This window comes from Haplochromis burtoni, unplaced genomic scaffold (assembly GCF_018398535.1).
Source record: "Haplochromis burtoni strain Fernald_Lab_line unplaced genomic scaffold, NCSU_Asbu1 Contig_100, whole genome shotgun sequence".
Classification (NCBI taxonomy): Eukaryota; Metazoa; Chordata; class Actinopteri; order Cichliformes; family Cichlidae; genus Haplochromis; species Haplochromis burtoni.
This window is the reverse complement of record NW_024582461.1, coordinates 1,327,106-1,351,621: the sequence shown is the minus strand read 5'-3', so window position 1 is coordinate 1,351,621 and position 24,516 is coordinate 1,327,106. Positions and strand designations below refer to the sequence as shown.

The following is a 24,516-nucleotide window of genomic DNA, read 5'->3' as shown; positions in this document are numbered from 1 at the left end:
TCTGCTATAGGTGGAAGTCCTGCACTGAACAAATGTTCCATGCATTTTAATTACAAACGTCCACATACTGTGCTTTTTATGAGCATACAGTGAGAAGGGGAAAAAAAACACACTGCCAGCAGCGAGAACAGCTCCCCTAAAGAACAAAGTTTCATATTTTATTCACAGGCAACCTCTGCAGTTCAAGATCAAAGTGGTAAAAGGCCCCTCAGATTTCTGACAATTTTTTTTAAATGTCTATGATTAATATAGTACTAAATATATACTAAAGAAAACGAGCTGAACAAATTAGTTTCTGATGGCGTATTCCGATTTAATTTGGATGTCTCTCCTTTTAGTATGAATGCCCTTGTGTATGTATTTCCTCTGTCTCCATAAGAAATTGGATGTCAGTCATTTCTTGCTTAACATACGGAAATTGTATTATGTGTGTGTGGTGTGCGCACAGGAGTTGACGTGTGCCAAACACGAAGGGTAGCGTCTCTTACTGCAAAGAATCACCTTCTAATATTGTCCAGTTTTATCAAGTTCAAACGTCTGGAGAGTGAAGTCAGGATAAAGTCTGAACATGTGACATTTCACATATGTGACGTTTTAGATGAGATGTGCTGCCTGGGTAGAGCGTGCAGGAGGTGGGAGACATGATGCTCGCACACTTGCTGTGAATTCTCCAGACAATTACCTGCTATATTCTCATATAGGTGCAATCAGACTGTAATAGCAAGCGTCCAATCTGACTTAGTCAGAGATTTGTATTCTCACTCATCACCCAGCCGGATAATGGACTGCAGTTCATGTGCTAAACTGGTATCTAGCTAAAGATAGGAGTGGAAATCAGAGCCAAGGAGATATGAAGGGGGTGAAAATGTAAAGCATCTTAACTGGTTTCCAGCAAAACTTCACAGATTAGTTCTCTGGAGTCGGATCACATTGTATCAGCTTTCCTTTTTTATTCTACTTCAATTTTCACACTAACTGAGCTGTGTGCGCATGTGTGCATGTGTTTGTGTGGTAGTGTGTACCTTATGGGCTGATGTGCGTGGGTTAATGAAGAGCAGTAAATGAAAAACTTTATTGTGTTTGATATAATGTCAGCTTCCATTAGGGAAACTGGTGCTTGGAATGATTGCAAGACTATCGGGGCCAAGAGAGAGGTTCACAGTGTGTGCGTGTCTGTGTGTGTGTTTGTGTTACTCCATGCTTGTGTGCACACCCCAGGGCACAGCAGAAGCACAAAGTGTGTTCTGTAATTATAAATTCATTAGCAGGTGTCCAGAGGAGATATGAATATGACTGTAATCTGTCCCCACCGATGATGGAGCGCTTGTCTCGCATTCAAATGTCAACCTGTCGCAGCCAGCATGCTGAGAGAGCTCACAGATTCAAATTCAGAAGATTGAGCCCCAGCGACCGTGCTCAGTCATAACATGTACCCCTACATTTAGCATCCTTTTATAGGTGCCAGCCATTTTTCAGTCAGAATTGTTATGACGCACTTTAGAAGATAAATTATCTGCCAAGCTCTTCTTCACATATCATGAAATTTTGGGCTCTGACCTTCACCTGAAAGTGGATATTGAAGTTTAAATGTGTAACTACAAGCAATAGCCGAATTTGAAATAGCATGCATCACCTGTGAGAAGAAAACACAATGAAGAAGAACAACCTTTCACAGAGACATTTAAAAAAACAAACAAAGCAAAGCTAGGCAGGCATGTATCTGGTCAGACATAAAAATGAGCAGGCATAGGAGCCCTGGCGAGGAGACAAAGTCACATTGTGATCTAGAGTACAGGGGCGGTTTCTATAGCAACAGTAGGCATCTAACCTACGCGCTGCTGCTTTTGGTGAAATCAGAAATTGGCGAGAGGAGGCCGGTATTGAGGAAAGAGAGATTGGAAAAGATGAAGATAAGACGGGGCAGGGGGGAGGAGAAGGGGAGATGGGGCAAAGGGAGAAAAGAGGAAGCAGATCAAGATAACGGTGAGCGGAGGAGGGCGGTAGGAGATGAGCAGGGGAAGATTGATGTAGGGGAGTGGCTGGAGATCATCAGCTGACCTCAGTGTTTGTCTCCTGTTTGGAATTTGTTGGTCCACTCAGCATGATAGATTTAATTTACTGATAGCACTGTGTCAGTGGGAATTTCTCCTACTTTGTGTGTTTCTGTTTTGTGGGTGTGTACATGCAAGCTATAGTTTGCATGTACACACCCAGTTTCTGTAGACATAAGATCATACATTTTTTCGTGCATGTGTAAGCCAGCCGTGTGCAGAGGGCAAGGAGATCAGTGAGGGATAATTGCTGGCTTGGTGTTGTATGAGATGTGTGTTTAACCCAGACCCTGAGCCCGTGGAGGCCCGTGACCAGCCACAGCAGATGGCCATGTTACCCTAGTGAATGCTCAAAGGGTCATGGTGGCCTCGGACCCGTCTTCTGTGCGTGCTTGTGAGTGGTTGGATGTGTGGTGGAGTAGGCAGGCTCTCATAGTCAGGAGTTTGATTTTTGATAGTGTTTGTGATCATGAATCCGATTCCTGATGGGTAAATGTCTGTCCCCATTGGATGCTGCCTCTACCACAAGAGGTCGAGCCTCGGCGCTGTCCAGGATGACTCACATCTCTGGGAACTTGGCCATGGGAGGCCAGACAGAACCTTCTTATGACTTTTAACTCCTTTACTTAGATCTTGTTTGCCAAAGTTGCCAAAGGCTCTTTGTCATGCAGCTTGGCTCGAGCTGAACTAAACAGTGAGTTTGGGCTTTTAGGCATTAGCAGTCGCTGCAACAATGTAAAAGAAAAAGGGTGTGCTTGGTTTTTAGGAATACAAAACAATGCTGCTGCAAAACAGGAATGCAGCAAAACAATCAGGATTATGATGTTTACCAGCAGCAGGATCATAACAGATGTGATACGAATATCATCAAAAAGACAGAAAATGAACTGTTAATTTTTTTTAAATGAGCCTCAGAAAAGCTACACTACTCTGTGGCAAAGACTATAGACACTTTTCTCCTTAAACACAATACTTCATTTAGAGTTTGATGACATTGGCAGAGGCTGCTGTTCAAAATAGCCCAGATGCATTTAACCAGGTTGAGGTCTAGTGACTGTATCGTTTTTATGAGTGTTAAATTAGTGACCCTTTGTGTCCTATATGGAAGTATGTGCAACTGTTATGTAGTCACATATTTAGCTTTTACATTTGAATTACTGTCTGACCTAATAAGGGCTACATAGCAAAACAGCAGTTCAAATGGTAATCGAGAAGTAGGCAACTACAGTTTGAGTAAAGATGCTGGACGGTGTCCCTTGGGTGTGAGGAACCCAGCTTTTATTTACAGGAAGCAGTTCTGAATAATGACTTGTAATGCCGCAGCAGTGAGAGTAAACTCTTTAGAAGCATGGGACCAGTCTAAGCAGGACTGGGCTCCGGATCAATCCAGCTGGCAGACACAACAACCCTGTTGCTTTGCCATAGTCCCTCTCTCGCTCTCACTTCATTTCTCTTCTCTCTCTGCAGAGGCATGGGCTATTTTTAGCCCTGGCAGCTCTTTCCCCACTGCACCCAACCACAACCACCCATCGCTCGTCCTCTCTCTCTCTCTCTCTCTCTCGCTCTCTCTCTCGCTTCACAATTCATCCCTTCATATCAGCCTGGCCTGAGCCTCCACCCTAACCTCCAACTTAACCCAGCGTACTCCCTGAAAGATCTGCTCTGATCCTCCACTCAGCTCCTTTCCTTACTTTGCTCACTCCTGATGTCTGAAAGAGCTGGGCGCCACAGGGAGTGCTGGTAAGTTGGGGAGATGTGTCGGGAAGGAAATCCTGTTCTTCCTCTCTCTTGTCCTCTCTAATTTCCCAAACAAGCTGAGCCCAGACTCACCCACCCCATGTTTGGTGTCAGCTTGAGTTTTGATCTTTTTTCCTTTTTTTTTTGGTTTTGTTTTGTTTTGCTTTTTTCTTTCTTTGATGGATTGTTTGGTACTGAGCTGATGACTGACTAGCTGATTATCGCTGCAGGCGTGCCAAGACCTCGACTGTTGTGTGTAGAAAGGCTTTTACATTGAAAGAGAATGACGGGATGATGAGCGCTGGCTGAAAAAGAGGACCTGTCCATATAGATACATGCGAGTGTATAGGTTTGTGTTTTTGTCTTGAGATCAATAAATGCACAGAGCACCTGAGAGATGCGAATAATTATGTACCAAACAGTAGGAGTAAAAAAGAGCCTAATAGAAACTGAGTAAATTAATCAGGCTGAGTACTCATTGTTTAAGACTTTGTACACCTGTATAGAAAACTCTATTTCTCTGTCAGTTATCCTCCTTCATCAGACCATGACCAGCTCTTACAGTGTGGGCGAGGCGGTCACTGGGCTGCCCTTGAGAGTGCATCCTCAGCCAGCCTTCTCATGATAATGAGGCAGGCCACACGGATCCTGGGCGATACACGCAGCCCCTGCCCGCCCTCACGCCTGCCTTTGTGGGAGATAAGCATGCCATTTCACTGAAAAAGCACGGCAGGGAAGCTAACATCCTGGGAATAGTGCCAGGTAAAGGCTGAAAACTGAATTTGGGGCTTCAGCAGGTGACCACAAACTTTACTTGTTAATTAAGTAATGCAAATAAATTTTCATTCTTTTCCTTTTTCTGTTTCTTCCCTCCCACGAGAGCTGTTTGCCTAGACTGAAAACACAACCAGCAGAGGTTGATAAGACTCCCAGAGAGAGTAATGTTTTGAGTTTATTTTTGCTCGCACACGAACCACTTTACTCCATGTTACATCTGAGCTCATGCCACAGCGCCACACAAGGGGACAACAGTTTCCACAGCACCAGAAACTGTTCCTATAGCGTCTCAAACAAAGCGCAAACATGTGCCACGTACATTTGCATCTTATTAACAAAAGCATCGTCCAGATGCAGCACATCCTACAGCTATCTTCTCACCTTCTCATGACATTCCACATCACACTACTCCTCTGTGTTCTGTGATGCTGATTATATTCTCATGCTGAACAGTGTGATTGAATATAACCATGAGTCTCTTTACCTTACCACCGCAGGTCCGGGCTGATATAGGCACTGCTATATCTTCTCTCATCATCTTTCTTTTTACTTTTCTTTTCTGTACAGGAGAATGCCATTTCATACTACGATTCCAAAGCGGATTCAGACTATGTGAGTACAGTACGGACTGCTACCCCCTCCCACGCACACGTCTGCCTGCCTTAAACCCCAAATCCCACCCACTCAACTTCCTACCCCTGCCACCGTGTCCTGCAACCCTACCCCATCCTTTCCCTTCTTGGTGTTGATGCACCCCTCCCCGCCTCCCCCTTCCTCCGGTCATAGGCCCCTGGGCTGTCTGTGTGCGTTAGCGAGGTGACACTGCTATATGGTGAGCTGGTGTGACAGAGCAGGGCTAGGCTGACATGCATGTGACAGTGATTTTAGATGTCCTCCCTCCGGTCTAATTTCCAGAGTTTTCTCCTTCCTCTGGACCACGATGGTTGTCAGACCTCTGTGCCCATCGAGACACCTCAGACCTAAACACAGGTCACATCGCAGTTTCATACAGTGGGAACAATTTCTATCACTCGTGCCGTTCACACTGAAGAATATGAGTGGCATTCAAAGAAGCAGAAAAGCCCAGCAAATCATTGGTCTCACCAGGCCGCCACTCTGGTTGCAGCCTGCAGTTCCTCCTCAGGATGGGGTGCACTTGGAGCCCGTGCCCGCTGATTGATTAAGTTTCAAGGAGGAGTGCAAGAATCCTCTTTAGATCACCAAAGCACAAAAAAGGATGGGAAGAGAGTGAGAAAGGGAGGCAGAGGAGCAATAAATCATGATGTGATTTTCTCTTTGTGCACGCCACTCCCTTGATTAATGACACAGCGCTTTAGGGCCTGTCAGCGCATCTAATTGGAGAACATCGGTCATCATTAACATGGCACGCTGAGGCCAAACCAGCGACACACCTCTGACCCCCACATCACCAAGTCCACAACCACCACCACCCCCAAAAAAGACAGGATAAGTCAGGCAGAGGTCATTCCTCTCTAAAATCCCAACAGTAGTCCACCAGTACTCCCTTGTCTGAATCTTGATTCCTCCCTCGATGACTTTTTCTTTCAGTTAAGCTCCACTTCTTGAGTAAAAACCTTTTAATGATAGAGCAATGGGATGTTTGAAGACTGTTTTCAAGAATGGTAAGTAACTGGCAGGCTCTTTTCTCTCTTCTACACTGTACCCTGTTAACTTCTCCTGTTGTCAGTGTGCGCTTGATATAAATGTGGAATGCGATGATTCATTTTAAGTTAAAAACCGGTCATGTCCCAAAGCATGTCTGATGTTCATTCTAATGTGGAGGCTGAAGAATGTTTTATTTGCCTCTTTTAGATATGTTCAGCTATCGAGCTTTTTAAATAGCGAGTTTGTTTGGATGTGAAATAACACTGTGACTTTTGGGTCCCGTGTGGCCGTGAGTTAAAACACTTGTATCTTTGCAAAAACAAACAAAAGCAGCTCCCTCTCACCTCCTAAAAGATTATAAGATACGCTTCGGCAGAGAGCAGACAAAGCATCCCGGGTGAAAATGCAAATATTATTTGGACTGCGTGATCCCGCTTTCAGCACAATACTTATATCTGCCTGGCTGAAAAATATTGTCAATCATGTCTCACTAGGTTGTAATTTACTTGGAGGACAAGCATCAGACACATAAAATATATTATTACAAGTGTGATTAGTGTAATTGTGACTCAAAATTGAAATGGTTTTTCACAGTTTTTCAGATGTGACGTGCAAATGCAAATAGCACTACTTGTTAAGCATGTTAAACATCTGTTTAGTGCTCATATTGTTGTTTTCTGTGAAGCAGCCATTGTTTAAAAGGATTATCTTAGTCTTAGGTTATCATAGTCTTTTTTTCTTTCCCTCCACCTAAGCACTCTCTCGTGCAAGCACATACACAGGGTCACAAGCGGTATGTCTCAGGTTAGCCCTGGTTGGCTGAAGGTGAGATAGAAAGAAGCTTTAAAATGTCATCTCTGGCCTCTTCAGTCTTTAATTAAACCTTGAGAACGGGTAGATAAAATTAACAAATTGGGTAATGAATGGGGCAAAACAGGTGGTGGATGGTTGAAGAAAATGAACCAATCAGTCTTTCCTGTGTGGATTTATTCAGCTCCTAATTAGACACTGCCTTGGTTAATTATGATTGGGCTCTTCTGAAGAAAGGGGAGGAAAAAAAAGAGGCTCCATGCCCGACATTGACAGAATTAGTGTCACACTGAGTGATAAACAAACTCACAGTTAGTGCCGCTGAAAAGCCAACATCCCTAACCCAATCAGGTTCACTGTTGTTTGATAGTCAAAGCTCAAAGCATTTCAGATTCACAGTGGAAACAATATGTTAAACTGACATGAATCCAGCAGATATCTATTTGCTATCAAACCCCTGTGTAACCAGTAATATTATAGTGTGATCATGTTTTTACAGTAACTAATTCTTATGTGTTTTCCTTCTTAGAAAATTACCTCCCTCTCTAGCTTAGCCTCAGTTTATTTTTCTTATGAAGTTGGAACATAAAAAGCCCCATTAAACCAGGACAAGAGGACAACATTATGTGTATTATGTATTTGTTGTTGTTGCCTGATAGTGTAAGAATTGTGTTTGTAACTTTTAATGAACTGGGAGTGTTTAAAGAGAGAGACTTTGAAAAATCCTGGCACATGCCAACGTGGCTGACATAGGCGGTTGCCTGTGTCAGGGTTACAGTAACAACATATCAACAAAAACAGGTTTTTAATTACAGTAATGAACACAGTGCACCCCCTGAACTGTCAGTCACAGGTTGACAATATGAAGGAATAAACGGTGCCTGCTATCAAAACTGATACATGTAATCAATGCACAACAACATGCGCTCTATTCATGCTGCCAACTCAGTGATTTTTTTTTCAGGGAAAAAATACAAAACAACTCTGAACATCAGGGTTTTTCCACATTTCAGCTGCAGCACTGGTTAATTGGTGTTACAAAGAGCATAAAAAAGCACACACAAGCTTGTCTATAAAGGAATTAATCCTGGTTGTGGTTTTTGCTTACTGCTGTTTGTAGGTGTCTTTCTTTTGACAGTATTAAAAACCTGAAGCTTCACAGGGTTACCTCAAGCAGCAGGATCCATATGAGCACTGTGAAAATGAGAGAACTGTTTGCATTTAAAATATGAATTATTCCAAAAGTAGACAGAATAGAATAGGGCAAGACTCGAAGCTTTTACAGACAGGCTGCATTCAATCATAGTTCTTTTTACACCGCAGCAGAACTTCGCTATTTTATTACCAGTTTACTAAATTCAAAATATTTTTCACGTGAATTGTATTGTACGTGAAGTCTTTCCTCTTAAATTCAAACTCAAAATTTGTGGTAGACTTTATTCTACATTTGTTGTGTGCAACAGATCTTCAGTATAACTAAACAGAGGAGGTAAACTCTCTAATATTAAAGAAACAATGGGTATAGGTGACCTTGTAACAAAAAACATTACATTGTGCCATGAGTTTAAGTTGAATTAGTAATTTAGTTAGTGGAACTAATACTCATTTTTTAATTGATTTTCTAAAACATTGCCAGTTAGGTAAATGAGATTTAACTAGACACTTTTTTGAGAGGTCATTAGTTTTAATGTTTAACTATTTTAAAAACACAAATAAAGTAGTGGTCTATGGGTTAAATATCATATGTGCAAGCATACTGTATATTTCCCAATGTATATTTTTCCTGTGCTATAATATATTATTTATAGTAATGAAAACTTTCCCCTGAGCTGGGGAACAATACTCATCGTCTCTTCTGCTGTCTTTCAATGGGGCTTCAGCAAAGCTATCGCTCGGCTCATTCCGACAACAGTTTGTAATTGCATTTTAATAGTCAATTAAAGTGTGCCCATCAATCAAATTTTGCTCTGGACGTGGGGTTTTGATTTAATTTCTTCAAAAAACAACCTTTTTTTTCATGTCAGGTCCAATTTACCCGTGCTGCTTTATCAAAGCGATGCGATGTGAAATGCTGCTCTTTGGCTATCCAAATGCACGGAGAATGATCTGAGATATGAGTTTTTTGTTTTGCAAGCATTAAGTGAATGAAATCAAATGAAGGATCACTAATAAAAAAGGAATTAGAGAAGCACGATGCCTGAGTTTGCTGAGGGTTACTTCTGTATCACAGGTTGGTGCATGAGTACACATAAATTCAATATTTCTTTTTACTTTGTAGCAAGGAGTCAACCACGTTGACTTGTCAGCTTTACCTGTTTTTTAGGAAGTGCATCTAACAGGGCTTTAGAGGGCACACACAGTAATATCAGATCAAGATGAGCTAATAAACAGAATCAGGCGGCAGGCTTATATCTTGTTTTTTTCACAACCTAAAATCTCTTCATCCGGTGTTAACAGGCACAGATTGTACTACAGTGATAACTTATCAAGATAAAAAGCTCAAATGTCAGTTTAGCTCTTTTTTTAATATTCAGGCTCTCTTTGATATCTAGAGTTCCTAATGTAATATGTGTCAAGCTTTCTCATCTTTACTCTCGGTGCTGAACACGCTATAAGTAGAAAAATTAGATGCTAATTATTTATTTCTTTAAATGTTAAATGTTCATCGGTGAGAGAAGCGAAACAGCGCTGCTCTCGTTCGTCCTGGTGGTAAACTAAACAGTGGTGCTAGGTGCTAGTTATTGTTGGGGTTAATTTGTGCGACACCTCATGTGTCTGAGATTGTCATCAGGAGTACTAATGAGTGCCTCCGTTTGGTGTCTGCGCTAATACCTGCTATTGTTCTCCTACGAGAACCGAAGCATCTAAACCAGGAAGCAGGCAATAGGTCCTGTAAAACCACAATATGCGAGGTGACAAAATACGGTTCTACATTAGCATGTTTCTCCATCTTTTCCCTGTCTGTTCTCATTTGTGTTCTCACTTAGATTTGTGTGTGTGTGTGTGTGTGTGTGTGTGTGTGTGTGTGTGTGTGTGTGTGTGTGTGTGTTTTTCTAACCTTCACTGGTTAAAAAAAAAAGGACCTGACACATCAAACAGCAGTCTGCCTTGAAGAGCTGAAGTTAAAAGGCATTAGCAATACTTTGCCTTAAACCCACAGAAAAATACATAAATGGAAACATGTTTGCACCTCTTATTTTTAGACTTTAGATGTAGTTTGCTTCTGTTAATGAGAGTTAGGGTTTTCTGTGCATGTGTGTGTTTGGAAAAATGCGTGTCTGCCTGTCTGTATTCATTCTGACTGGAGAGTTGGCACACATACAGAGACAGAACAGGAACTACTCAAGCTGATGACCACTCGTTATGTTACTGTAAGTACAACGAAGGCTTCAAGCCACAGCACTAATAGCTCCCACGCTGATAACTCTACAGCTGCACCCCACAGCAAGCGCACTAGGACTGGCAATGCCCCGCACCAACCACCCCTCCCCCAGAAATGCAGTCTGCTATAGGTGGAAGTCCTGCACTGTAAAATGTTCCATGCATTTTAATTACAAACGTCCACATACTGTGCTTTTTATGAGCATACAGTGAGAAGGGGAAAAAAAACACACTGCCAGCAGCGAGAACAGCTCCCCTAAAGAACAAAGTTTCATATTTTATTCACAGGCAACCTCTGCAGTTCAAGATCAAAGTGGTAAAAGGCCCCTCAGATTTCTGACAATTTTTTTTAAATGTCTATGATTAATATAGTACTAAATATATACTAAAGAAAACGAGCTGAACAAATTAGTTTCTGATGGCGTATTCCGATTTAATTTGGATGTCTCTCCTTTTAGTATGAATGCCCTTGTGTATGTATTTCCTCTGTCTCCATAAGAAATTGGATGTCAGTCATTTCTTGCTTAACATACGGAAATTGTATTATGTGTGTGTGGTGTGCGCACAGGAGTTGACGTGTGCCAAACACGAAGGGTAGCGTCTCTTACTGCAAAGAATCACCTTCTAATATTGTCCAGTTTTATCAAGTTCAAACGTCTGGAGAGTGAAGTCAGGATAAAGTCTGAACATGTGACATTTCACATATGTGACGTTTTAGATGAGATGTGCTGCCTGGGTAGAGCGTGCAGGAGGTGGGAGACATGATGCTCGCACACTTGCTGTGAATTCTCCAGACAATTACCTGCTATATTCTCATATAGGTGCAATCAGACTGTAATAGCAAGCGTCCAATCTGACTTAGTCAGAGATTTGTATTCTCACTCATCACCCAGCCGGATAATGGACTGCAGTTCATGTGCTAAACTGGTATCTAGCTAAAGATAGGAGTGGAAATCAGAGCCAAGGAGATATGAAGGGGGTGAAAATGTAAAGCATCTTAACTGGTTTCCAGCAAAACTTCACAGATTAGTTCTCTGGAGTCGGATCACATTGTATCAGCTTTCCTTTTTTATTCTACTTCAATTTTCACACTAACTGAGCTGTGTGCGCATGTGTGCATGTGTTTGTGTGGTAGTGTGTACCTTATGGGCTGATGTGCGTGGGTTAATGAAGAGCAGTAAATGAAAAACTTTATTGTGTTTGATATAATGTCAGCTTCCATTAGGGAAACTGGTGCTTGGAATGATTGCAAGACTATCGGGGCCAAGAGAGAGGTTCACAGTGTGTGCGTGTCTGTGTGTGTGTTTGTGTTACTCCATGCTTGTGTGCACACCCCAGGGCACAGCAGAAGCACAAAGTGTGTTCTGTAATTATAAATTCATTAGCAGGTGTCCAGAGGAGATATGAATATGACTGTAATCTGTCCCCACCGATGATGGAGCGCTTGTCTCGCATTCAAATGTCAACCTGTCGCAGCCAGCATGCTGAGAGAGCTCACAGATTCAAATTCAGAAGATTGAGCCCCAGCGACCGTGCTCAGTCATAACATGTACCCCTACATTTAGCATCCTTTTATAGGTGCCAGCCATTTTTCAGTCAGAATTGTTATGACGCACTTTAGAAGATGAATTATCTGCCAAGCTCTTCTTCACATATCATGAAATTTTGGGCTCTGACCTTCACCTGAAAGTGGATATTGAAGTTTAAATGTGTAACTACAAGCAATAGCCGAATTTGAAATAGCATGCATCACCTGTGAGAAGAAAACACAATGAAGAAGAACAACCTTTCACAGAGACATTTAAAAAAACAAACAAAGCAAAGCTAGGCAGGCATGTATCTGGTCAGACATAAAAATGAGCAGGCATAGGAGCCCTGGCGAGGAGACAAAGTCACATTGTGATCTAGAGTACAGGGGCGGTTTCTATAGCAACAGTAGGCATCTAACCTACGCGCTGCTGCTTTTGGTGAAATCAGAAATTGGCGAGAGGAGGCCGGTATTGAGGAAAGAGAGATTGGAAAAGATGAAGATAAGACGGGGAAGGGTGGAGGAGAAGGGGAGATGGGGCAAAGGGAGAAAAGAGGAAGCAGATCAAGATAACGGTGAGCGGAGGAGGGCGGTAGGAGATGAGCAGGGGAAGATTGATGTAGGGGAGTGGCTGGAGATCATCAGCTGACCTCAGTGTTTGTCTCCTGTTTGGAATTTGTTGGTCCACTCAGCATGATAGATTTAATTTACTGATAGCACTGTGTCAGTGGGAATTTCTCCTACTTTGTGTGTTTCTGTTTTGTGGGTGTGTACATGCAAGCTATAGTTTGCATGTACACACCCAGTTTCTGTAGACATAAGATCATACATTTTTTCGTGCATGTGTAAGCCAGCCGTGTGCAGAGGGCAAGGAGATCAGTGAGGGATAATTGCTGGCTTGGTGTTGTATGAGATGTGTGTTTAACCCAGACCCTGAGCCCGTGGAGGCCCGTGACCAGCCACAGCAGATGGCCATGTTACTCTAGTGAATGCTCAAAGGGTCATGGTGGCCTCGGACCCGTCTTCTGTGCGTGCTTGTGAGTGGTTGGATGTGTGGTGGAGTAGGCAGGCTCTTATAGTCAGGAGTTTGATTTTTGGTAGTGTTTGTGATCATGAATCCGATTCCTGATGGGTAAATGTCTGTCCCCATTGGATGCTGCCTCTACCACAAGAGGTCGAGCCTCGGCGCTGTCCAGGATGACTCACATCTCTGGGAACTTGGCCATGGGAGGCCAGACAGAACCTTCTTATGACTTTTAACTCCTTTACTTAGATCTTGTTTGCCAAAGTTGCCAAAGGCTCTTTGTCATGCAGCTTGGCTCGAGCTGAACTAAACAGTGAGTTTGGGCTTTTAGGCATTAGCAGTCGCTGCAACAATGTAAAAGAAAAAGGGTGTGCTTGGTTTTTAGGAATACAAAACAATGCTGCTGCAAAACAGGAATGCAGCAAAACAATCAGGATTATGATGTTTACCAGCAGCAGGATCATAACAGATGTGATACGAATATCATCAAAAAGACAGAAAATGAACTGTTAATTTTTTTTAAATGAGCCTCAGAAAAGCTACACTACTCTGTGGCAAAGACTATAGACACTTTTCTCCTTAAACACAATACTTCATTTAGAGTTTGATGACATTGGCAGAGGCTGCTGTTCAAAATAGCCCAGATGCATTTAACCAGGTTGAGGTCTAGTGACTGTATCGTTTTTATGAGTGTTAAATTAGTGACCCTTTGTGTCCTATATGGAAGTATGTGCAACTGTTATGTAGTCACATATTTAGCTTTTACATTTGAATTACTGTCTGACCTAATAAGGGCTACATAGCAAAACAGCAGTTCAAATGGTAATCGAGAAGTAGGCAACTACAGTTTGAGTAAAGATGCTGGACGGTGTCCCTTGGGTGTGAGGAACCCAGCTTTTATTTACAGGAAGCAGTTCTGAATAATGACTTGTAATGCCGCAGCAGTGAGAGTAAACTCTTTAGAAGCATGGGACCAGTCTAAGCAGGACTGGGCTCCGGATCAATCCAGCTGGCAGACACAACAACCCTGTTGCTTTGCCATAGTCCCTCTCTCGCTCTCACTTCATTTCTCTTCTCTCTCTGCAGAGGCATGGGCTATTTTTAGCCCTGGCAGCTCTTTCCCCACTGCACCCAACCACAACCACCCATCGCTCGTCCTCTCTCTCTCTCCTCTCGCTCTCTCTCTCGCTTCACAATTCATCCCTTCATATCAGCCTGGCCTGAGCCTCCACCCTAACCTCCAACTTAACCCAGCGTACTCCCTGAAAGATCTGCTCTGATCCTCCACTCAGCTCCTTTCCTTACTTTGCTCACTCCTGATGTCTGAAAGAGCTGGGCGCCACAGGGAGTGCTGGTAAGTTGGGGAGATGTGTCGGGAAGGAAATCCTGTTCTTCCTCTCTCTTGTCCTCTCTAATTTCCCAAACAAGCTGAGCCCAGACTCACCCACCCCATGTTTGGTGTCAGCTTGAGTTTTGATCTTTTTTCCTTTTTTTTTTGGTTTTGTTTTGTTTTGCTTTTTTCTTTCTTTGATGGATTGTTTGGTACTGAGCTGATGACTGACTAGCTGATTATCGCTGCAGGCGTGCCAAGACCTCGACTGTTGTGTGTAGAAAGGCTTTTACATTGAAAGAGAATGACGGGATGATGAGCGCTGGCTGAAAAAGAGGACCTGTCCATATAGATACATGCGAGTGTATAGGTTTGTGTTTTTGTCTTGAGATCAATAAATGCACAGAGCACCTGAGAGATGCGAATAATTATGTACCAAACAGTAGGAGTAAGAAAGAGCCTAATAGAAACTGAGTAAATTAATCAGGCTGAGTACTCATTGTTTAAGACTTTGTACACCTGTATAGAAAACTCTATTTCTCTGTCAGTTATCCTCCTTCATCAGACCATGACCAGCTCTTACAGTGTGGGCGAGGCGGTCACTGGGCTGCCCTTGAGAGTGCATCCTCAGCCAGCCTTCTCATGATAATGAGGCAGGCCACACGGATCCTGGGCGATACACGCAGCCCCTGCCCGCCCTCACGCCTGCCTTTGTGGGAGATAAGCATGCCATTTCACTGAAAAAGCACGGCAGGGAAGCTAACATCCTGGGAATAGTGCCAGGTAAAGGCTGAAAACTGAATTTGGGGCTTCAGCAGGTGACCACAAACTTTACTTGTTAATTAAGTAATGCAAATAAATTTTCATTCTTTTGCTTTTTCTGTTTCTTCCCTCCCACGAGAGCTGTTTGCCTAGACTGAAAACACAACCAGCAGAGGTTGATAAGACTCCCAGAGAGAGTAATGTTTTGAGTTTATTTTTGCTCGCACACGAACCACTTTACTCCATGTTACATCTGAGCTCATGCCACAGCGCCACACAAGGGGACAACAGTTTCCACAGCACCAGAAACTGTTCCTATAGCGTCTCAAACAAAGCGCAAACATGTGCCACGTACATTTGCATCTTATTAACAAAAGCATCGTCCAGATGCAGCACATCCTACAGCTATCTTCTCACCTTCTCATGACATTCCACATCACACTACTCCTCTGTGTTCTGTGATGCTGATTATATTCTCATGCTGAACAGTGTGATTGAATATAACCATGAGTCTCTTTACCTTACCACCGCAGGTCCGGGCTGATATAGGCACTGCTATATCTTCTCTCATCATCTTTCTTTTTACTTTTCTTTTCTGTACAGGAGAATGCCATTTCATACTACGATTCCAAAGCGGATTCAGACTATGTGAGTACAGTACGGACTGCTACCCCCTCCCACGCACACGTCTGCCTGCCTTAAACCCCAAATCCCACCCACTCAACTTCCTACCCCTGCCACCGTGTCCTGCAACCCTACCCCATCCTTTCCCTTCTTGGTGTTGATGCACCCCTCCCCGCCTCCCCCTTCCTCCGGTCATAGGCCCCTGGGCTGTCTGTGTGCGTTAGCGAGGTGACACTGCTATATGGTGAGCTGGTGTGACAGAGCAGGGCTAGGCTGACATGCATGTGACAGTGATTTTAGATGTCCTCCCTCCGGTCTAATTTCCAGAGTTTTCTCCTTCCTCTGGACCACGATGGTTGTCAGACCTCTGTGCCCATCGAGACACCTCAGACCTAAACACAGGTCACATCGCAGTTTCATACAGTGGGAACAATTTCTATCACTCGTGCCGTTCACACTGAAGAATATGAGTGGCATTCAAAGAAGCAGAAAAGCCCAGCAAATCATTGGTCTCACCAGGCCGCCACTCTGGTTGCAGCCTGCAGTTCCTCCTCAGGATGGGGTGCACTTGGAGCCCGTGCCCGCTGATTGATTAAGTTTCAAGGAGGAGTGCAAGAATCCTCTTTAGATCACCAAAGCACAAAAAAGGATGGGAAGAGAGTGAGAAAGGGAGGCAGAGGAGCAATAAATCATGATGTGATTTTCTCTTTGTGCACGCCACTCCCTTGATTAATGACACAGCGCTTTAGGGCCTGTCAGCGCATCTAATTGGAGAACATCGGTCATCATTAACATGGCACGCTGAGGCCAAACCAGCGACACACCTCTGACCCCCACATCACCAAGTCCACAACCACCACCACCCCCAAAAAAGACAGGATAAGTCAGGCAGAGGTCATTCCTCTCTAAAATCCCAACAGTAGTCCACCAGTACTCCCTTGTCTGAATCTTGATTCCTCCCTCGATGACTTTTTCTTTCAGTTAAGCTCCACTTCTTGAGTAAAAACCTTTTAATGATAGAGCAATGGGATGTTTGAAGACTGTTTTCAAGAATGGTAAGTAACTGGCAGGCTCTTTTCTCTCTTCTACACTGTACCCTGTTAACTTCTCCTGTTGTCAGTGTGCGCTTGATATAAATGTGGAATGCGATGATTCATTTTAAGTTAAAAACCGGTCATGTCCCAAAGCATGTCTGATGTTCATTCTAATGTGGAGGCTGAAGAATGTTTTATTTGCCTCTTTTAGATATGTTCAGCTATCGAGCTTTTTAAATAGCGAGTTTGTTTGGATGTGAAATAACACTGTGACTTTTGGGTCCCGTGTGGCCGTGAGTTAAAACACTTGTATCTTTGCAAAAACAAACAAAAGCAGCTCCCTCTCACCTCCTAAAAGATTATAAGATACGCTTCGGCAGAGAGCAGACAAAGCATCCCGGGTGAAAATGCAAATATTATTTGGACTGCGTGATCCCGCTTTCAGCACAATACTTATATCTGCCTGGCTGAAAAATATTGTCAATCATGTCTCACTAGGTTGTAATTTACTTGGAGGACAAGCATCAGACACATAAAATATATTATTACAAGTGTGATTAGTGTAATTGTGACTCAAAATTGAAATGGTTTTTCACAGTTTTTCAGATGTGACGTGCAAATGCAAATAGCACTACTTGTTAAGCATGTTAAACATCTGTTTAGTGCTCATATTGTTGTTTTCTGTGAAGCAGCCATTGTTTAAAAGGATTATCTTAGTCTTAGGTTATCATAGTCTTTTTTTCTTTCCCTCCACCTAAGCACTCTCTCGTGCAAGCACATACACAGGGTCACAAGCGGTATGTCTCAGGTTAGCCCTGGTTGGCTGAAGGTGAGATAGAAAGAAGCTTTAAAATGTCATCTCTGGCCTCTTCAGTCTTTAATTAAACCTTGAGAACGGGTAGATAAAATTAACAAATTGGGTAATGAATGGGGCAAAACAGGTGGTGGATGGTTGAAGAAAATGAACCAATCAGTCTTTCCTGTGTGGATTTATTCAGCTCCTAATTAGACACTGCCTTGGTTAATTATGATTGGGCTCTTCTGAAGAAAGGGGAGGAAAAAAAAGAGGCTCCATGCCCGACATTGACAGAATTAGTGTCACACTGAGTGATAAACAAACTCACAGTTAGTGCCGCTGAAAAGCCAACATCCCTAACCCAATCAGGTTCACTGTTGTTTGATAGTCAAAGCTCAAAGCATTTCAGATTCACAGTGGAAACAATATGTTAAACTGACATGAATCCAGCAGATATCTATTTGCTATCAAACCCCTGTGTAACCAGTAATATTATAGTGTGATCATGTTTTTACAGTAACTAATTCTTATGTGTTTTCCTTCTTAGAAAATTACCTCCCTCTCTAGCTTAGCCTCAGTTTATTTTTCTTATGAAGTTGGAACATAAAAAGCCCCATTAAACCAGGACAAGAGGACAACATTATGTGTATTATGTATTTGTTGTTGTTGCCTGATAGTGTAAGAATTGTGTTTGTAACTTTTAATGAACTGGGAGTGTTTAAAGAGAGAGACTTTGAAAAATCCTGGCACATGCCAACGTGGCTGACATAGGCGGTTGCCTGTGTCAGGGTTACAGTAACAACATATCAACAAAAACAGGTTTTTAATTACAGTAATGAACACAGTGCACCCCCTGAACTGTCAGTCACAGGTTGACAATATGAAGGAATAAACGGTGCCTGCTATCAAAACTGATACATGTAATCAATGCACAACAACATGCGCTCTATTCATGCTGCCAACTCAGTGATTTTTTTTTCAGGGAAAAAATACAAAACAACTCTGAACATCAGGGTTTTTCCACATTTCAGCTGCAGCACTGGTTAATTGGTGTTACAAAGAGCATAAAAAAGCACACACAAGCTTGTCTATAAAGGAATTAATCCTGGTTGTGGTTTTTGCTTACTGCTGTTTGTAGGTGTCTTTCTTTTGACAGTATTAAAAACCTGAAGCTTCACAGGGTTACCTCAAGCAGCAGGATCCATATGAGCACTGTGAAAATGAGAGAACTGTTTGCATTTACAATATGAATTATTCCAAAAGTAGACAGAATAGAATAGGGCAAGACTCGAAGCTTTTACAGACAGGCTGCATTAAATCATAGTTATTTTTACACCGCAGCAGAACTTCGCTATTTTATTACCAGTTTACTAAATTCAAAATATTTTTCACGTGAATTGTATTTTTATAAGTCTTTCCTCTTGAATTCAAACTCAAAATTTGTGGTAGACTTTATTCTACATTTGTTGTGTGCAACAGATCTTCAGTATAACTAAACAGAGGAGGTAAACTCTCTAATATTAAAGAAACAATGGGTATAGGTGACCTTGTAACAAAAAACATTACATTGTGCCATGAGTTTAAGTTGAATTAGTAATTTAGTTAGTGGAACTAATACTCATTTTTTAATTGATTTTCTAAAACATTGCCAGTTAGGTAAATAGCTAACAATTTGAAGTCATTAACACTAAATACGAGTCACATTGGGCTGGGTTTGAGAGGGCGACTTGCATGGGTTATAGTGTTGTAAACCTATCCAAGTGTCCCTCGACGTACTCTTCCAATGTGGTATGCTCCCTGGCTAACACCCGTGTTCAGTCCGTCTCCCCAGGAACACACAGCCGTATGCACAACGATAGCTTAACAGAGAATGCTGATTACAGTGCGCAGAGTATCGCTTAATATCCCAGATCCGATAGCTGTGTGAACTAGGGACCAGCAGCTGAGGCCCATGGTCAGGTGCATCTCCCACCACCCAAACCAACACCAGTACACGAGCACAGTGCAACTAATCCAACCAATAACAATAAGGTCTTCAAACCCGTCGGAAGTCCGGCAGTACCCTCAAGTGATCCAGACCAAAAACACACAACCGGGCCGGGTCGACGCCAACTCCCACACACAAACAGAAATACTGTCAGTAGTCAACGCCTAGCAGCAAAATTCTGTCCCTGCGCAATGCGCTGTGGAGCACTGAAAAAGTCGGTGGCCATCTAGTCCAGCGAACCATCCGGACGCCCGGTCCGAGCAGCAGCAAAAAGTCGGTCCGTCCGTGCGCTCTTGGCGTGCGGTCCATGCGGCGGACTTCTGCCCCAGGTCCGTGCGCGGGTTCTCGGCGGCCCCAGTCGGTGGCGGCTTGCTCCCCAGCACACCCACGATCGTGAGCGGTCGCTCGGCCGGGCTGCAGCTGGGGGTGCGACGTGGCCGGCTGAGGCGGGCCCTAGGACGTGCCGTCAGGAGTGCGCTGCGAGTGGCCCGTAATGGGCCTGCAGCTGCGGCCTCGGCAGCTCAGTTTGCAGCGATCTCGACCGAGTCCTGGGCACGCAGCTCACAGTAGCTCCTGCAACGCCGGTCGGCTGTATCCGCCAGCAGTGCGCCAGGTGGCCGGGCGCTCGCGCAGCTCTGCATTGCCAGCGCCAATCTCCTCTCGCTGCGGCGGTCCTCGGTGCAGCGGGCTCCTCGGCGGCGAGTCTCTCGTGGCACATCTCTGCACAGCTCTCTCCTGGCACGCGGCTCTCCGCGGATGCTCGGGATTAGTCCGTCAGCTCGGCGCATGTACCCCGCTCGTGACGCCGACAGCTCTCGCTCTGAGTCCCTCGGATCTGACTCCGCTCAGTGTCGCATGTGTCCCGCCTACCCATGTGCTCTCCCAGCCCGGCTCGGCATGCTGACTCTCCTCTATCCGCGATGCATCTCGGGAGCTCGCGTGCGCCTCTAGCCTCAGCTGGGCTCTGCTCGTAGCTAGCTGCGTGCCTCGTACATCATGCGGTGCGGCTCCTGTCGTGGCATATCGGTGCGCCCTCGCCCGAGACCTCGGTAGCCCATGGAGTCCGGAGCGGATGGAGCGTTCGCATGGGATGAAAGACCGGTGAGATGGCCAGGTGAGCTGGGTGGGTGATGAGGGCTAAAGAGATGTGAAGCCCATGGTGGGCTGCAATGAGGCAACGCTAGTTAGTCCGGTCGAGCTCAGGTCACCATACTGAAAAAAACATGGAAAATGAAAGGCATTCCACCCCGATTCGTGAATGGAGCCGAGAACGTGGCGCGAACGCGTCGGAAGTCGCGTAGGCTAGAACTAGGCGCAAGGGCGGATGACAGGTGAGGGTTGAGCAGGAATGCACACGGAAGTGTCAACACCGAAATCAGTCCTGAACGCTTCTCCGACAAGTACTCCCGTCCCAGCCAGTTCATGGCATACTCTTACCCTCTGTGAGCCGCTGGCGAGAGTCTCCGCTTCTCCGGCTCTCCGCGGGAGCGTAGACGTGTGATCCGAGAATTACGGTATTGGATGACGATGAAACAGCGGTAGACACGGGATGAGTAGCGTGTGACTAGGCTGGTTGTTACGGTGCTGGCTGCTGGCGTATAGCCAGATAGTGCTAGAAACGTCCTACAAGGAACCCAGGGCCGTCTCTGAACCAGGATATCGTTCAAATATTGCTTTCAAACAGAAACCAACTCAGGGTTCGGCTGGCTTACTGGGAAGTGTACCCAGGAAGTGAATGAGACTACTCACCTAGGGTTTGAGCGAATCTGGTCGCTTGTTGAAGGGGAGCAGGTGGCACGAGAATTCACATGTAATTCAGGTCAGATGCGCACCGAGATCCCGGACCGCTGAGCTTCGAGACGCTCCGGGGAGAAACAGAGAGTGGCACGGGCTGCCAGCGAGGACCAGCGGGCCTCCAACTATGGTCCAAACTGTGCTTCGCGTGAGTCCTGGTCATGTAGGTCGTGTCACGTCTGGGAGACCGTGGTGTAAAGGACAAGCTGACTTAGGATGACAGTTTATCTTAAATGTCACCCACAATATCCAAGTGCTCGACTCCTATTTTCCAAGCGTATCGTGCTTCGTGCCACACACGTTTGAGTCCTGTCGTGTCCCTGAGGAACAACCTATGCACCTGGCACATGCTTAACTAGAGCCTGCGTAGTCTAACACGATGCCGAGGAAATCCTTTAAGCTCCCGACGACGATCGAGAGTTGTGGGACTAGGCGTGACAGTGCGGCCAATCAGCCTCTGGCTGTCTTCATTACCACCCCCACCCACCACCACCCTGAACAAGGCCAGTGAGAAAATCACCATACACAAACAAGGTCCACTCAGAACGAGTCCCCGGACCGGTCCGTGAATGAGTTATCTAGTAAGCATATATCCTAATTTTGTATAATATAATTAGTATGATTCCCATGGGACAATACTGCTTTCTCTCTTATGCTTACAAGTATCGCTCGCTCCGAAAGTGTTTGCATTATAGAATAGTGCCATCATAATTGCTGACTTAATCTAAACACCTTTCGTAGCAATTACCGCTTATCAAGCGATGTGAAAGCTCTCTTCTATCAATGCAGAATATTAATATGATTTTGTTTGCAACTTAGTATAAGACATAATAAAGATAGAGAGCTGCTTGCAGTACCTATCACGGTTGGTCATGGTACACAATCATATTTCTCTTGTAGGAGTCACCGTGATGTCAGTTACCTTTTTTAGAAGTCATTAAGGGCTTAAGGGACACAGTACAGCAATGGCTAACAATCGCGGCAGGTTTCTGTTTTCACAATATATCTCTTCACGGTGTACGAATGTATAAGTACTTAAAGTCAAATGTCGTTAGTCTTTATTCGCTCTTGAATCTGAGTTTAAGTAAGTCAACTCATACCTGTGTAACGTATAAGTAATTGGCTTATTCAAAGTTAGTTCATGTAGAGAAGACGCGCTGCTCTCGTTCGCCTGTAACACAGTGGCTTCTAGTTGTTGGTAATTTGCGACTCATGTCTAGATTGTCATCAGGAGTACTAATGAGTGCCTCCGTTTGGTGTCTGCGCTAATACCTGCTATTGTTCTCCTACGAGAACCGAAGCATCTAAACCAGGAAGCAGGCAATAGGTCCTGTAAAACCACAATATGCGAGGTGACAAAATACGGTTCTACATTAGCATGTTTCTCCATCTTTTCCCTGTCTGTTCTCATTTTGTTCTCACTTAATTGTGTGTGTGTGGTGTTGTGTGTGTGTGGGTGTGAGTCTGTGTGTGTGTGTGTGTTGTGTGTGTGTGTGTGTGTGCGTGTGTGTGTGTCTGCAGACCGAGGACGGGGAAGAGGAGAATCCACTGGAGACTTCATCGTCTTTGGAACTGGAGTTTGTGGACGATCCCAATTTTAAAAACAAGGTCAACTACTCTTCGAGTGCAGTCCAGATTCCTACAGACATATACAAAGGCTGTAAGTTACAACTTTTTTGCTGCTATTGTTTACATTGTTGGTATGTGTGTGAATGGCCAGTGTGAGATGGTGGCGAAACGGTGAAAAGGAAGGCAAATTCATAACACTGAATGCACCTTCGGATTTGCACAGCTGCCAGCAGCTTTCACATATGTGCTGGATGCACCAAAAGGCCTGTTTTTCGTAGGTAGCAGTGGGTCACGGATAGATGACAGTCTGTTTTAACTTGATCTCTCTTCTTTTTCTCAGCATGTTAACACAATCTCTCCCTCCTCCACTTTAACACACTAACATGATTTTTGATGACAGTCACTCCCTCACACCAGATCTGCACTATTATTTTTTTTTCCTTTTGTCATGAGTGGGCACAGTCCCCCCTGCTCATGGACCTTGCCCTTCCTGCTTGGCACTGTCCTGCCCTGTAGACATAACACTCTCCTTACTCTGTCGCTGCCAAATGGACAAAAGCGAACACGCGTACCTTCCGGGACTCTGATTTCACTTGGCATGCTCCCTCTGTTATCCACCTCTAACCTTTTGGATATTCTATGCCTGTCTCTTTAAAGACTCAAAAACCACAGCATGTGCAGACAGACAGCCATTTTCACAGTGGCAGCCCCCCCCCCCCCCCCTTTCTGTTATTGTCTAGCTCTTCACTGTCTTTGTTGAACAGGCAGTATATGGCACCTGTCTGTAACAATGCCCTCCAGCTGTGTCTCCAGACAAATCTTGTCAGAATTAGACACTCTTGGTTCAGGAGGAGATGTCAAAGGCCACAGCTAACTCACAATAGAGCAATCAGGCCTGCACATTGTTCCCGGAGCCATTTTGTTGCAGCTCTGGTTCCCCTGACTGAAGATATGAGTCAGAGAATAAAGCCCTCTTGATTGAGGCTGGTGGAGACTACAGGAGTAGAGTGGTACTGTGCACAGAGTTAGTTTTTGCTCCGCTGTTCTGTGGAAAATGTTTACTATTAATGTTGTTTAGTTAGCTCCCATAGTGCGGTCTGCTGTGCAGAGATTACCAACTGCAAACTTTGTGCCAACTCCATTATGAACATGTGTGCTGTGTTTTAGCTGCGGATAAATACACAATTGAAAAACACGTTGTTAAACAAATGTGCATTAATTCTTTAAAAATGTCCTGGAATCAGTCTTTAGATACTAAAGGTAGAGCTTCCTTTAGCTAATGTTAAAAAGTAAATTCAATCTGCTTGATCTATAAAATCCTTGCAGCTCTTAGAGCAGGAGTGTCCATCTAATATTACATCGTGGGCCACACCTTGTAAAGCCAAGTGTGTCATATTTGACACATGAGACATTTTTCCCCAGAAAAGCCAAAAGAAATTACACAAGCAATAAATTGCAAAATTGCTATATCATATTTTTTATTGATGTAATTTAGAGCTCATATATTTGAATTACCATTATTATTTTAAGTTCTTTTTTTTTTTTTTTTTTTTTTTTAAATGACATCAGAAACAGCAGTATGCGACATTACGTGATGGCAGAGCTTCAGTTCATCCTTTGTCATTTTTTTTTTTTTTTTTAATAAATAGGACAGGGGGAATGAATGAGAGAAAGAGGGGGAGAGAA

At 44.0% G+C, this 24,516-nt stretch overlaps 1 protein-coding gene across 5 annotated transcripts in view; it reads left to right on the top strand.

The window, feature by feature from the left end:
* Positions 1-24,516, top strand: part of cacna2d2a (calcium channel, voltage-dependent, alpha 2/delta subunit 2a) — a 186,955-nt gene that overhangs the window by 102,429 nt on the left and 60,010 nt on the right. For 4 of the 5 annotated variants that reach the window (XM_042223066.1, XM_042223065.1, XM_042223069.1 and 1 more), the window contains 2 exons: positions 5,133-5,177; positions 22,783-22,921. In XM_042223066.1, the coding sequence (XP_042079000.1) occupies positions 5,133-5,177; positions 22,783-22,921 (184 nt within the window). The remainder of the gene's footprint in view (positions 1-5,132; positions 5,178-22,782; positions 22,922-24,516) is intronic. The other variant, XM_042223068.1, reaches the window with a different exon arrangement.